The sequence below is a fragment of the Ascidiella aspersa genome, chromosome 7 (assembly GCF_963924565.1).
Source record: "Ascidiella aspersa chromosome 7, kaAscAspe10.2, whole genome shotgun sequence".
In the NCBI taxonomy this organism is placed as follows: Eukaryota; Metazoa; Chordata; class Ascidiacea; order Phlebobranchia; family Ascidiidae; genus Ascidiella; species Ascidiella aspersa.
In genome coordinates, this window is record NC_139453.1 from 2,480,307 (window position 1) to 2,496,010 (window position 15,704).

Here is a 15,704-nt window from a genome sequence, read left to right on the forward strand (position 1 = left end):
ATTTTTAGTGAATCCTTCAATGATTATTGAATGCTTTGTAAATCACATCACGGTCTAAAATACCGCCTAATACGGGTGACTGTGATTTTGCCGCCCATTTAAATGACACATTTCCAACAATAGTCTATTAGTCAAGGCTTTTATATGCATGCGTTTTCGTTCAAAGGCTCAAGTGTAGTAGTTATTGTAACGCGGCCTGTTTTGGAAGTGGCTAGTTTCCTAGCTACGTCACACGCTGCCTCTGCTTTCAAGGTTTAATACCGATCGTGATCGAAGTTTCCACGGAAAACGTAAAACCTCAAACGAATTACTTTATTTTCAGTGTAGTAACCACCAACAGTTTAAAAACCGTGACGTATAGCCCACAGTGGCAGCGCAGCAAGCTGTGAAAACATAATTATCATTAGCACAACGCAACGCTATGACGTCACAATGTACAAATCAACTCACCAAAAACGTGGAAGGAAAACAACGAAAAGTACCAAGAGTTTGGTCAACAATACTTCAAAGTTCAAACTGGAAATAAATAATGTATTCAGTTTAACTAAGTCACTTATGTTGTAACCAAGAAATAGTAAAAATGCAAAGTATCTTACCGAGTATCGATAGTTTTTTGGCATAACAGTTGCATTTACAGCCACAATTTACTTATTGTACATCTGCAGTATACAAATACAGCTACTTTAATAAACTTATCTTGATGGTTTACTTTTACTTAAACACCTTTAAGTATATATTTACCAGTCAACAACAAGCAGAATAACTTACAACGAATTCAACTGAAACAGCTTACAAAAATGGCGAACAAAATGATAAAGTATCACGATGGGCAACCAAGCATCCCATGTAATATTTTAACAGCAGGGGAGCGTGGAGAAATTATTACACTCCCCCCAAAATTGACAAGTCGCACGGGTTCACTTTCAATTTTCAATACACAAATTTTGACTCGCTCGCCAAATGCACCAGTTTACGCGACTGAGTTCATTTTTGCTCGTTTGCCTGCAGTGCAGGTGCCACAGGGTCATCAGGCGCCCCGGGTTCAGCGGGAACGACGAGGCACAATTTATGAATTGACCTCCGTAATTCGTTTCCCTTCGATCGAACTAGTACGTTTCGTACAACTCCATGCTCATCAGGATGGACGGCGACGACTCTTCCAAGCGACCACGACGACCTCGGAGTTGTGTTGTCGACCAAGAGGACGATATCGTCGACTCTTATGTTCCTCTTCTCATGATGCCATTTTTGACGGGCAATGATGGTGCGCAAATATTCGCGCGCCCAACGCTTCCAGAACTGATCTGAAAGGTATTGAACGTGTCGCCAACCTCGACGTGCATAGCAGTCCCGGTCGTTTGTGGCGGTGGGTGGTAAGCCAGCATCAGGGCTTACTCTCAGCAAATGATTCGGAGTTAGCGGTGTCTCATCATCGACATCCAGCGTGACTGGCGTCAATGGACGAGAATTCAAAATCGACTCCACCTCCAAAAGCAACGTCTGAAGTTGATCATCGGTCAGGATCCGTTCGTTAGTCAGGGAGGAGAGAATGCACCTGGCAGAACGAATCATTCTTTCCCATGCTCCCCCCATGTGGCTGGCGCAAGGAGGATTAAATGTCCATTGAATTTCCTTCTGCTTCAGGTATTGTTCGATATGCCTCTGGTTCCAATCGCGAATGCCTTGTCGAAGTTCTCGCTCAGCTCCCACCAAGTTGGTTCCGTTGTCCGAGTACATGTGCAACACAGCACCACGCCGAGCAACGAAGCGGCGAAACGCATTTATGAAGGCGTTAGTACTTAAATCAAATGCAACCTCGAGGTGAACTGCGCGTGTCGTAAGGCATGTAAACAAGCATCCGTACCTTTTTACTTCGCTGCGTCCTCTTTTGACAAGCAGCGGTCCAAAATAGTCCACTCCAGTGTATGCGAAAGGGTGCAAATTGATCTGTAGACGAGCAGGAGGCAAGTCGGACATGATTTGACCTGCAGGCTTAGCATGACGGCGGCGACACTTCAAACATTTAGTAAGGACGCGACGAATCGCGACAGTGCCCTTCACAATCCAAAAACGCTGATTTAGCAAGTTGAGCGTGTGATTCAATCCGGAATGACCCGATCTTTCGTGGAAGTGAACGATGATCATATCCGTCAGTAACGAATTATGAGGTAGTATGGCCGGATGACGTGCTTCGTATGCAATTGGTGCCTTCTCTAGACGGCCCCCGACACGGAGAACCCCATTCGCCATAATTGGATCCAGTCGGAACATCGGTGACGACCTTGGTATTCTTGTGAGTTTATCTTGTCCGGAAATTCCGATCATCAATTGGGCGAAATGACTCCGTTGCTCATACTTAACCAACTCCATTTCCGCGTTTTTTAACTCATCGACCGTCAATGATGAACACGGCGCGCTGTAAGCAATTTTCCGGACCCTTGCCAATAGATAAGACTTGTAACGTAGCATCCACGACACTGCGCACTTTAACTTATACAGGACCGAAAATCTTTCCAACAGCAGATTTGTTGGGGAATCCACCACGACAGTAAATACCCCAGTAGGTTTCTTTTCAAATACGGCTACGTCAACACCTGCATGGCTGATTTCAAACAATTTCGGCCAATTATCAGGCCCTTCTTTTAGAAATGCTGGTGCAGAGAACCACAAATCAGAATGAGCGAGTACGTCGGCGGTTGCGCCTCGCGACGCCAAGTCAGCGGGATTTAGTTTGGTTGGTACATGCTTCCAATTGCGTGTACATGTGCATTTTTCGATAAAGGCGAGGCGGCGCGACACAAATAGTGGAAATCGCCGCCTGTCGTTTTGTATGCTTTGTAAAATAACCGATGAATCGGTCCAAAATATTGATGGGCGCAGATCTAGGGCAAGTTCCTTTCTTACGGTCTGCTCCAATTTTACCGCTGCTACGGCAGCCATTAGTTCCAATCTGGGTATAGAAATTTCTTCCTGCGGGACCAACCTCGATTTGCTCATTACCAGGCTACACGTTACTTGGTTATCCTCACTGACCGAACGCAAGTAACACACAGCACCGTATGCTTCCTTTGATGCGTCGGCGAACACGTGAAGCTGGCTCCTCTGTATGTTGTCGTAAGCATGCAAGTGAAAAGAACGAGGAATAGAAACGTCATGTAAGTTTATCAGGCCAACTAACCACTTTTCCCATTTTCGTAGATCCTTAGCCGGCATCTCCTCGTCCCATTCCATTTCTTGTCGACACAGATTTCTGTAAATCAAGCGTGCTTCCAACACAACCGGACTAACAAATCCGAGTGGGTCAAACAGTGAGTTCATTGTCGAGAGCATTCCGCGGCGGGTGCGTGGTCTCATCGGTAGAGAAACCGTGAACTTGAACTCGTCAGTGTGTACGTTCCAATGTACTCCCAAAATCCTCTCTTGCATTCCATCAAGAGTGTGTGTTCTTAGAGGCTTGGACAGTTCCTCCTCTGGCAAACTGTCCAATATTTCTTTGTTATTGGATAACCATTTGGTTAAACGAAATCCGGCTTTAGCTAGCAAGGACCGCAATCCTGCCACAAGAGACACTCCAGCTTTAACATCAGAAACGGATGTAAGGCAATCATCCACGTAAAAATTTCGTTCAACAGTTGATGTAACGATTGGCTCAAATTCGCCACCAAAGTCACTAGCAACTTGCCTTAAACAAAACGCAGCACAACTGGGAGAAGAAGTTGCACCAAAGAGGTGTACCTTCATTCTGTGGGGAGTTGGCTCAAGGGACAAATCCCCTTCGGGCCACCATAAAAAACGTAAGCAGTTGCGATCGCGCGGAGCAACACCAACTTGGTAAAACATTGCTTCAACATCAGCCACTAGGGCAATTGGTTCCTTACGAAAACGGAGCAACACGCCGACTAGGCTATTCACTAGATCGGGGCCCTGCATCAACGATTGATTTAGCGACACACCGCGATACTGAGCGGCGCAATCATAAACGATACGTAATTTTCCTGGTTTGTTTGGATTCAGAACTCCATGGTGGGGAATGTACCAGACGCGACCATTTCCGGACGATTCTTTTTCTGGCACCTCTTCAGCATAACCCTTGTCGATGGCAGCTTGCATCTGCTCAGCGTATTTTGTTTTCATCGCATTATCTTTAGTCAGACGGCGTTCGAGGCAGCCAAGTCGCTTCTTTGCCATTTTCAGATTGTCGGGCATGATTTGGTGATCATGCCGCCAGGGTAGTGGCAACTGATAGTGCCCATCGACAAATTCCACAGAATCTTTCATCAAACGATGCGTTCTTCGGTCTTCAGTAGAGAGTGCCATTCCAAGATTCTCAACCTCCTCATCAGTAGGCAGTAGATCACTCTCGTCACTTAGAAACATAGCGTTCGCGGTTTCAACGGCAGATATATAGTTGATACAGGCATGATAATCTGTGGAATCAAAGTTGCTACCGAGTAAAGACCAGCCGAGCGGTGTCTTCACGGCATCCGGACAGGATCCATTCCCGGGACGAGTAGACTTCACTCTGTGAGCTACTGGAACATTAGCTCCAATTAGAAGGGTGACGGTTCCTCCGGGAATGCTGGATAATTGTAAATTTCGTAGTGAACGATGTGCCTTTAACGTCTGCGAAGTAGGAACCGCGTTCGGTTTCACCGGGATTTTATCAACAACGACGACCTCATTGAGGTTGATTGGTTCTCCGCCCTTTAGCGGTTCCACTGAAACAGAAATAGCAATGGTGTCCAACTGACGTGGCGTCGTCAGGGTATTCAACAAGATCTGTTTGGGCTTGCCGGATGCACCAAGCTTGTCCACCAGTTTACGTTCGCAAAACGTAGTCGTGGATCCTTGGTCCAAAAACGCGTAGGTGTTGATTGCTGTGTCCCCATATCGCACAACGACGGGAACGACATTCAGAAGGACATTGGAGGCGTTTATGCTCGCGCTATATTCCTGTATCTCGGCGCACGCCTTTCTTTCATCAGAATTAGCAGTAAATCTTGGCCGGTAGTTTGGGTTGTGTAAAAGAGAGTGGTGAAGTGTTGCTGAGCAGTCTCTTACGCTACAGCTACCTTCAGCATTGCACTCATTGGCGACGTGACCATCTTTGAGACACCTAAAGCACAAGCCCCTGTTTCTGACTAGACCACGACGCTCTACGTAGGTCATTTTCCTAAAGTCGGAGCAATTTTCAAGGTCATGAGCATCCAAACATAATGCGCATCTAGCGGAACTTGAAACAGAAGTTACTGTGTTGTGAGTCGTCACCTTGACTCGGCGATTAGTGAGCTTGCTACCTTCTTTGGACGGAAAAAGCGCCTTTCCAAATATTGAGTTGGCCTGTTTGCTTTCTTGTCCAACAAATTCGGCTAAGGCCACAAAATTTGCTCTTTTTCCTGTATTCTCTTCTATCTCGGTTGACCTGATTATCCATTTTTCGCGGAGCGACACAGGAAGCTTTCTTGCCACGGTTAGCATTACATCCATTGAGTCCACACAGGACGCATACTTTATATCGTGCAAGGAGGTGCAGCACTTGTCCAAAAGAACCGATAGTTGCATCAAACCATCAGGGTCCTTTGCCTCAATCGCTGGGGTATCCTTTAATAGTCGTTCACAACGCTGTGCTATTACATGTGGTTGGCCATAAAGTTCATGCAAAGTTTGCCATGCGAGCTTGTATCCCTCTGAAGGTTCTTTGGCATTAAAGCGATCTAACCTCTCGCAAATATGCGGTTCGCAGTGCTGAAGCAGAAACAACAAACGCATGTCATCGCTTTGTGCCTTTTTAGCAATATATAAATCAAACTGGCGAACAAACGACCAGTAGTTCATCGGATCACCGTCGAATTTCTTTACAACAGGTCTAGGCAGAAAGCGTTCACCTATATCCGGGAAGTCGTATTGTGTTGGTCGTGGTAGTAAGTTTCTATTTGTCTGGACAACAGGTTTGGAATGTGTTGGAGAAAGTTTGGGGGGGTATGAATCGTAACCACTTACAACTGGGGTCACTGTGGTGTTAGTGACAGTTGCTGGTAGGGGTTCTATCAACGGTTTACTGACCTGTGGTTCCCGAAACCTTATCTGCGCGCGGTGAGCATGGCAGGCAACTGGCGGCGGTGGGGTACAATATGAAGACTCCTCGTCCCAGGCGTCCGCTTCGGCCTCGGCCATCTCGAGTTGTCGTTGCCTTTCATTGGCGTTTCGACAAGCTTCCTCTTTTAGACGTCGCACTTCTTCTTCTGATTCGCGCTGCAGTCTGGCAACTTCTTCTTCCGCATCACGTTGAGCTTTCGCGGCTGCTTCCTCAGCGGCACGTTGAGCTTTCGCGGCTGCTTCCTCAGCGGCACGTTGAGCTTCTTCTGTCGCGCGTTGAGCCTTTGCTCTAAGATGTTTAGCCCTTTCAGCTGCATCACGTCGCAACCTTTCCACTGTGTCCTCAGCTTGACGTAAGTTTGCTGTCTCCTGATCATTTGCCAGCCGTGCAAGCTTTAACTTTACTCGACTACGTCGTATCTCACTTTTTATTGAGCTCGAGGTGGAAATTCGGCTTGAGTGAACAGATATCTGATCTTCAGATATAGACAAGTTTTGAGCAGGTGGCAAAGAATGGGCCTTTTTAAAACTGGCAAACCATTGCTTTACCCTTTGATCGAATTCTAGCTTTTCCCGACGGCAGTCACCCTTGTGGGACACCGTCTCCGGCAAAGTGTCCGTTTCCGACATGGCATCGCATAGATCCATGAAAACGTCAAATTCCGAGTCCAACTTTGGAAGAAAACCACGGAGTGGAACAGCGCCCTCAGGTTTAATCATCAAGGTTTCGGCACGCAAGTAGCTGGTTTGCAGTGCCTTCATTGCGGCAACAATTGCTGTCTTGTCAACAGACATGATTAGTACAAGGTTTTTAAACGATGTAACGCGGCCTGTTTTGGAAGTGGCTAGTTTCCTAGCTACGTCACACGCTGCCTCTGCTTTCAAGGTTTAATACCGATCGTGATCGAAGTTTCCACGGAAAACGTAAAACCTCAAACGAATTACTTTATTTTCAGTGTAGTAACCACCAACAGTTTAAAAACCGTGACGTATAGCCCACAGTGGCAGCGCAGCAAGCTGTGAAAACATAATTATCATTAGCACAACGCAACGCTATGACGTCACAATGTACAAATCAACTCACCAAAAACGTGGAAGGAAAACAACGAAAAGTACCAAGAGTTTGGTCAACAATACTTCAAAGTTCAAACTGGAAATAAATAATGTATTCAGTTTAACTAAGTCACTTATGTTGTAACCAAGAAATAGTAAAAATGCAAAGTATCTTACCGAGTATCGATAGTTTTTTGGCATAACAGTTGCATTTACAGCCACAATTTACTTATTGTACATCTGCAGTATACAAATACAGCTACTTTAATAAACTTATCTTGATGGTTTACTTTTACTTAAACACCTTTAAGTATATATTTACCAGTCAACAACAAGCAGAATAACTTACAACGAATTCAACTGAAACAGCTTACAAAAATGGCGAACAAAATGATAAAGTATCACGATGGGCAACCAAGCATCCCATGTAATATTTTAACAGCAGGGGAGCGTGGAGAAATTATTACAGTTATGTAGGTTTTTATCTGCAAATGTTGTCGTTCTATTGCCTGACAAATCTCGTGGCAGTTGTTTAGTTTCAAGTTTTATTTTTCTACAATACACGCTTTATACAATACACACGCAAAATAGAAAAGTAAATAACGTTACCGGATTTGGGGAAGGATCAGGCTTGAACCACAAGTGGTTATACAAAGAGACCGACCCTTTCTATTTTAGCAGTATATGAGTTTGAATTGGCGAAGAAAAAAAGTTGCTAGAAAGTAATCAAATAAAAACAATTGCGGCTTTTAACAAGTATAAGGCAAGTTTTTTTTATGCCAAGTGGGGATGTATGTTTTTTGCAGTTATTTGTGGCAAGAATGACATTGTAGAGAGTGTGCTTTTCAAGTTTTTGTTTGTTATTTTACATTTATCTCACATAATTAGTTCACAATGTGACCAGTAGTAAAAGTAAGGAGGCGTAAATTTAAAGTGGACTCTAGTTAAAAGGGTGGGTGACAAAGACGGGCAACGAACAATTATGAAGCTTCACTTCGGCCTAACACATTTCGTAATTTCAAAACGAGAAAATATTTTAAAACGACCAGCGTATTCAGGTTAGGCATCCATCAATCAACCACGATTTATTAAAAATGTAACACATTTAATCTTTGTGAATCGTAATAATAAAATCAAGAACGACAATAAAATTAATAATATTTAGCCAAAACGAAAATGAAAAAGTGTGACAACACAACATTTTGTTTTACTTTACTAGACAGTGGTAAACAACTAGTTAACATTCGTGATTTTTATGCAAATACAACGTTTGTCCAAAAGTTGGCGACATGTTAAATAATTGCCAAGGCACTTTAATTCAGACAGGAATACTATAAATAAGCTCCAGGAGAGCTAAACAGGTTGGCACAGCGCGTAATAAAAATGTAATAACAATTAAAACATTACACGAATATAACGTTGATTAAATGTGTGGAGTAGTGTAGTTGTCTTTGGTCCAATCGTTTTACCACAGTTATGCTTTATTAAATAAGTCAACTATTTCTGTTACAGTATGTAACTATTGGTTGCAAATCGGTTTATTCAGTTGTTGTTTAGAGAGACTTACGACATCATTTGGATCATTTAAAAAAAAATAACTGATTCTATAGAAAAGACAATGTTGTTATTCGCTCTCTTGTATAAAACAAAATATTGCAAAAAACTATTGGATGAGAAAGAACTCAATTGCAGTTAATCTGAAATAAAGTTATAGTTGTTCAAATAATTTTGCCAAATCCGCAACGGACCTCCGACCTCCCTTTGTTGACCCCTGAGCTGACCCCTGGGGTAACCTTTGCGTTGACTCCTGAGTTGATCTTTGTGTTGACCCCTGAGGTGACCTTTGCGTTGACCCCTGAGGTGACCTTTGCGTTGACCCCTGAGTTGACCTTTGCGTTGACCCCTGAGTTGACCTTTGTGTTGAACTCTCTGTTGATACCTGTTAAAGTAAAGAAACGCACTAATTTAGCAAAACAAACCCCAAGTTATTTTGATATTATTTACATACGCGACTAGGGTTTCTTGTATTCACACAACATTTGGTATGACCAGTAAGAAGCATGTATTGGTACTTTAACGTTGAAATGTTCTTACATGATCTGTCTCTGACCCATTGTCCACATCTTGTTCAGTGGATGTTTCTTGGCTTTGACTTGCTTCTAGTTCCGCTTGCTTGTCTTGATATAACTGTGGAGACAGATTTTTAAGACGCGATTATGTAACGATTCTATGTTGTGTTTAAGTGCTTGATCAAACTACCTAAGAGTTACTCTTGGCGACAAAAATGCAGTACATGGGAATGCGCAAAAATTTAGAGATTACCTCGGTACATTGAGTACTCGTATTGTTTGTTTGGTCGGTTATTTATAAAAGTAAAACTTGCTATAGCGGATATACGCGTATCACTGTAACAACATTAGGCATCACTCAGACTAAAAAAAAGTTATCACATTTAAAATTAAAACATGCGCTTATCTGACACGCAATTGACACTATTTAAAAATACATGAAATGTCATTATACAAGTAAAGTCATATTAACCGAATACTCGTGGATTCGTAATTGCACTACTCGCTCTACTCGTTACTCGCCCGAGTCAAACCAGGTCATTTCGTTCTTAACCCGAAGCTTTGTGTTTAGCTTTTCCTGCTTTTAGTTCTGCTTCTTAGTTCAGTCGGGCCTGGACAGATCCAAGCAAACTTGATCTCAGCGAGAAACAAGCGAATGCATTCGATCGCAAAAAGGTCAGACCTCCAAGCGCCTTACTTCACAAATTATTCGCGTGAACGCCACTAACTACCATCAAGCTGGAAATGGGTATTTGGTAAATATCGACATGTTATTCCACTAAAGTTGTACATTCGATGCAACGGGAAGCATCATGACGTCACACATCTAAACATTACGTCACTAGTGTCGCACCGTTTCACCGGCAACATATTCCCAAATTTTGAGTGCCTACCTTGCGCAGAGAATCCACATCAGCTTCATCGATGCCGCATCCTTCTAACTCCAGCTCTTGTACATTGCGGGCACAAGTTCGGAGGAAAGCGAGTCCTTGCGATCCCAAGTCGTTGTAGCGCAGGTCCAACTCCCTCATCTACATAAACACAACATAATGTAAGATACAAGCAGGTGTTGCATACAGGTCCTAGCAAATTAAACAATACATATTTGCAACTTATACCAACAAAAAACTGCTATTCGTAACAGGTCAGGTAACAACTTTGGGATGTATAAAATGTATTGGGACTATTGTAGAAAAAAATCAATTTTTGGTACATTGGTTAACTATAGCAGCTGAAAATTTATTGAATGCCTATAGTGGTTGTAAATATTGTCATTTTTCATTAAATCCACAATTTGTGTAAAGTGAACATGCGTCTAAAATAAACCAGACCCCGGGTCATTACTTCCGGCTATGCGTTTTCTACACCCGCTCAATTAAATCTACATAAGCTTTATAAAACACTTGGCCATGGCTCTCCTCAACCTTGTTTTTTCCTATTGTATCTACGTGAAAGCAAAAATATTTCGCAATACCCGCGAATCTAAAGTATGTTTCTTGTATGTCTCAGCCCACTTAAAAACCGGTTTATCCATCGGCGAAAATTGACTAAATTGACTTCCAATTTTAACCACCAAACATTTTAAGCACAATGATGTGACCTGTCTTTCAGTTCACAGATGCCTGCACATTTGTTTGCATACAAGGCTTAACAAATAAGATTACTCATAGTTGTGCTAATAAATTAGATGCGCTTAATGTGATCTGAATGATCAATTGAGTAAAGGGCAAAAAATACTGTAAAAACCGACCAACTGCATTATTAAAGTTAAATGCCTTTTAAGTTAAATATGTTGCCTTAATTGCAAATCCCTACCAAATTATGTACCAAATTATCCGCGTCATATCGCAACATAGAACATTAAAGTTTTTAAACGCTATGTCCGTTACTTGTGAGGTCACCATTTAATTCAATTGCATTAATAATGGTGACATAAAAAAGCCGTTTATCAAAAATCTTTTGTCCAACAGACAGTGGTTGAGTTACCAAATGTTACACGCAGTGCTGTTGCCTGGTTTATCCACCTCAATGTCATTCCAATATTCAACACACCCTTTATTTCAACAACACACACTTACAGGTCGATCCATTCGTGATATGGCGTCAGTTAGAGGGTGCACATTATAACCAGCGATTTCGCAATACTTCAATTCCAGCTGGTTGATGTTGTGTACAGTTGTTGCCAGGCAACTCACACCACGTGAATCAAGCTCGTTGAAACTTAGATTCAGTTTCTCCAACTGTGACAATAAAAAAGGTTAATTGGTAGATTTGCCTACTCTATAAACTCACACAACATTTACGAATATAGAACTGGTGACTTGAACCGCATTAATTTAATTAGGCTACTGTATTTTACGGACCATAAGGCGCACCCGATTATAAGGCGCACTGTCAATAAATTGCTGTGATTAGTTTTTTGTTCATACATAAGGCGCACCGGTCTATAGAACGCACCCTTTTTTTTACTTGTTACGTAATAAATGTAAGCTAGTCACAATAGTACAATGAGCAATAGAAAAAATGAGGCTAGTGAATATCACGGTTGCAGTTGCTTTTACCAGTTTATTGTCTAAGACGGTGTTTTTTTTATATAATATTAGTATCAATACTGGTTTTGAGTGTAGGCAATAAAGCACTCTACCGTACTTGATCCATATATTAGGCGCACCTTATAAGGCGCACGATCAATTTATGAGAAAAAAAAAAAGATTTCAAGTGCGCCTTATGTTCCGTAAAATACGGTATATTTGGGTGTGCAAGGATTGACCATTGCTTATAATGCACATTGTCAGGAGTATTGTTTTTAAATAATAACTGTAGAAGAAAAAATAAATTTCAGAGAGCTTAACTTAACGGAAATTAAGGTTGAAGCAGTAAACTTATTTTAAAATATTAGAGCTATATTAATATTTCACTTTAAACAACCTATAGTGTTAAATGCTCTGCTTAACTTTCGCATAACTATAGCTTTTGTGTTGTTTTTTACAGAGAAATTCGTTGAAAATGCCAAATCTAATAAACTCGAAACTCCGTGTCCACAGCGTATCGGTACAAGGAAGATGAGTTTAAACCAGGCCTGTACAAATTAAAATGGTGCAAGGGCCACAACAAGCAAAAACAAACAATTTGGCAGGCCACATACTAAGGTTGTACAATAGGTCAAGCAACAAATACGTAAAATCCAAAGACTCGCTTTCCTTCGATCAATAGGCCAGGTATCACCTCTGGGATATGTATTACCTATTGGGGATATGATGGACAAAATAATTTTATGGGTCGTTTTAGTGAACTCTAGCAACTTAAAATTATTAAATGAATTGTTATTTTTCGTTAAATCACTAAAATAAGCCAGGCCCCTGGTCATTACATCCGTGTACGAGTTTTCAAAAAATGCACAACAGGTTAATTATTTCTACCTAGGTTTTGCAAAATCACACAATTAAAATGCAGAAAGGACCCGGCGTTTGTATTTTAACGTAAACCCTCTCGCTTAACTTTATTCGTGTTTCTTATCCATTCACTTGGCGATAGACTGAAGCTATACGAATTAAACTGGCATTAAATGAAAATTGCAAATCTAATAACAATATTATTGCGGTCTAACTTTAAAATGTTGTTGCATCGATTTTGGGCAAACAATTTGAATTGTAGCCAAAAAAAAGAATTGTACAGTTCAGTCTAAGTATAATGCTGCACTGAATGCACGAAAATAAATATCTCCACGACCTAGGCCTATCGTTTAAAAAAACAACCACCGCCGAATGTTATTCATTGAGAAGGACTAAACGTATTCGGTTGGTCTTGCAAGGATTTCCGTGCAAGCAAGGCAAGTCAAAATTACATGCGGCGAAATTCGAACTAATGACCTCGGCCATACCGGGACAGTCACTCAAGCAACTGAGCTATGCAATCAGCGATGTAGCAAATAAAAAAACACTAAATGTCGCTACCAAATTCCAGAAATATTCTTTGCGCAAAAGTAGGATCTTTTCTCGTGGTGCAATCATTTTATCAGGAACATGTTTATCGCGCTAATAATCGTAAAAAGCTTTGGTTGGTAAATTGAATGTATAAGTAAACCCAATCAAAAATCGATGTCTATAGTTAATAAAGGTCCATTGAGAAAAGGTGCTATCACCATAAACATACCCAGGCCAGGTTCATTTTGGAGGCCATTAATCAGGGGAGGATCCATAGCAGAGTGCACGTGACCATGACTCCCCCCCATCTGTATTATTCCTATTGTAACGAAGTGAATGCAAAAGTATTTCGGAATACCCTCAAATCTTAGTTATGTTTCTGGGTGTCTTAGCTCCCTTGAAAACCGGTTTATCCATGGGGGCCGTGCGTCTTATCACACCCTCGAAAATTAAAGTTTGGGAAACTTATACTTTACGAAGACATTTTTTCACGCTGCACGCGAGTGCTTTTCCGTCGTTATACCGTAATATAAAAAATATTCACGTTTAGACGTAACGCTATGTCCGTTACTTGTGACGTCACGATATGACGTAACATTGTGACATCATATCTGCAATTTTTTCATGCCCCTCAAACAAAAACCCGGCATTCGCCCCTGCCGGTAATTACTTAGTAATAGTGTCACAAAAATTCCGTTTACGAAAAAATCGTTTGTACACCAGACAGTGGTTCAGTTACCAAAGTTTACACGCATTGCTGTTGCGTGGTTTATCCATCTCAATGTTATATCAATATTCAACACACCCTACATTCCAACAACACACACTTACAGGTCGATCCATTCGTGATATGGCGCCAGTTAGAGGGTGCAGATCAGAACCAGTGATTTCACAATACGTTAATTCCAGCTGGTTGATGTTGGTTACACTTGTTGCCAGGCAACTCAAACCACGTGAATCCAGCTTGCTTCCACGCAGTCCCAACAATTCCATCTACAATGACAAGAAATTTTAATTGTTATGTATCTTCCCTCTATTAGCTGTCTTTTTGAATTACATATCAGTGAGACAATTTCAAAAAACTAAAGTATCTACTGTTGGTGGCGCGAAGCGCGAAAAATTGAGTTTATCAATCTGATTTTGACAATTGTGTTGTGAGGGCATTGACTCCACAGCAGTAACAAGGCTCCGTAGAAACCACGTAACAATGTCGCCTGCAGCGCAAATAAACCATTGCGTTTATCATGTTTCAAAAGGTGTGACGACACACAATACAAAAATCATTATGGAGTATAGTTGGAGTCTCCCTGTTACTAAGGTGTTATTATATTGAAATATGAACAAATATTGTTCGATAGGAGGATAACATTTATCGTTTATCTGCAACTCAGCCAAACTGTTCTTGAATAGGGCCGTTATCGTTCGATAATATGTGTATTTCAGAAATAAAATATGCTATTAGACAGAAAACATGCAATCGTTGGCTAATCACAGGGAATTTTTGACAAAGCTAAAACTGTTGATAATTTGCAGAAAATATGCAGTTTTAAATAAAGTTGAAAAACAAGAGAGTAAACATAATTCAAATCGTTCGTAAAAAGTAGCAATTAGTCCAAAATTTAAGAAAGTTTCCAAAACCATGAATTATCATTTCAGTTACTTAACTACACACGTGTAATTTTAATATCTTAAAAACGGAATAAACACGAAACGAAACCATTAAAATCACTACAAAGAGTGAAATATTACAGTAGCGCTCGAGCCCCCAATATTTGCTGGGCGCCGGGTTAGGAACCACTGGTCTACCACATTGTCTGTGTTAAAGTAGAACATCTGGAGCACTATGGAATAAACAAGAAACTGTTGTGTCTATGACGCAAAATTAAATTTCCTAGGTAGAATATTAATTTGCTAGAAATTTGCATTATTGTCTGAATACTGAAGTACTGAAATAAGTCAACATTTGCCTGAAAAACATGCCACTACCGAATGTGTTTAATGAATATATCATTGTCTGTGTGAAAGCAAAAGCCGCTGTCGAAACTGAATTTTTCTTATTCGTCGTGTTACAAACATTTGCACAAAAATCCAGATATTGGTGCAAATAAGCCTAATTGTGAACATTGAACGCGCAAAATAGGGTGTAACCAACTAAATGAACATTTTTTTGAACGTTTGTGGTTTACAGATTGCTTCCGAGTAAATGTCCCATGTGCTTGTCCCAGGTCTCCAAACCCTCTTCGGCTGACATTTTTGAGTGTTTGTTTGTAGACCTTTTTAAACATCTATCAATATGCACAAGGCTGTTAGAACAGTTTGAATTATTAACTAGACAAAACAAGAGAGGGTAATTTTGTGAAAACAAGTGCCGACTTCATCCTTCAAAGAGTTTTTTTTAAGTGAAACACAAACGTCTAGTTATGCAACTTTTCTGAAATAATGCAATTGACAAGTTGTTTGGAAGCGTGTATTATATTCTCACTGATGTATTTAGGACAAACCTACATCGGTATGTTTAATATATCTCGGTATGTTTAATATAAACAGTCCGTAAAAAATATTT

General features: G+C 41.0%; 1 protein-coding gene across 1 annotated transcript; it reads right to left on the reverse strand.

The window, feature by feature from the left end:
• Nucleotides 1-984: 984 nt before the first annotated feature.
• On the reverse strand, nt 985-6,891 carry LOC146137264 (uncharacterized). Its single transcript, XM_083393695.1, has 2 exons — nt 6,318-6,891; nt 985-6,239 (listed from the first exon to the last, which is right to left on the reverse strand). The coding sequence occupies exons 1-2, from the start codon at nt 6,889-6,891 to the stop codon at nt 985-987; spliced, it is 5,829 nt and encodes a 1,942-aa protein (XP_083249821.1).
• Nucleotides 6,892-15,704: the final 8,813 nt, after the last annotated feature.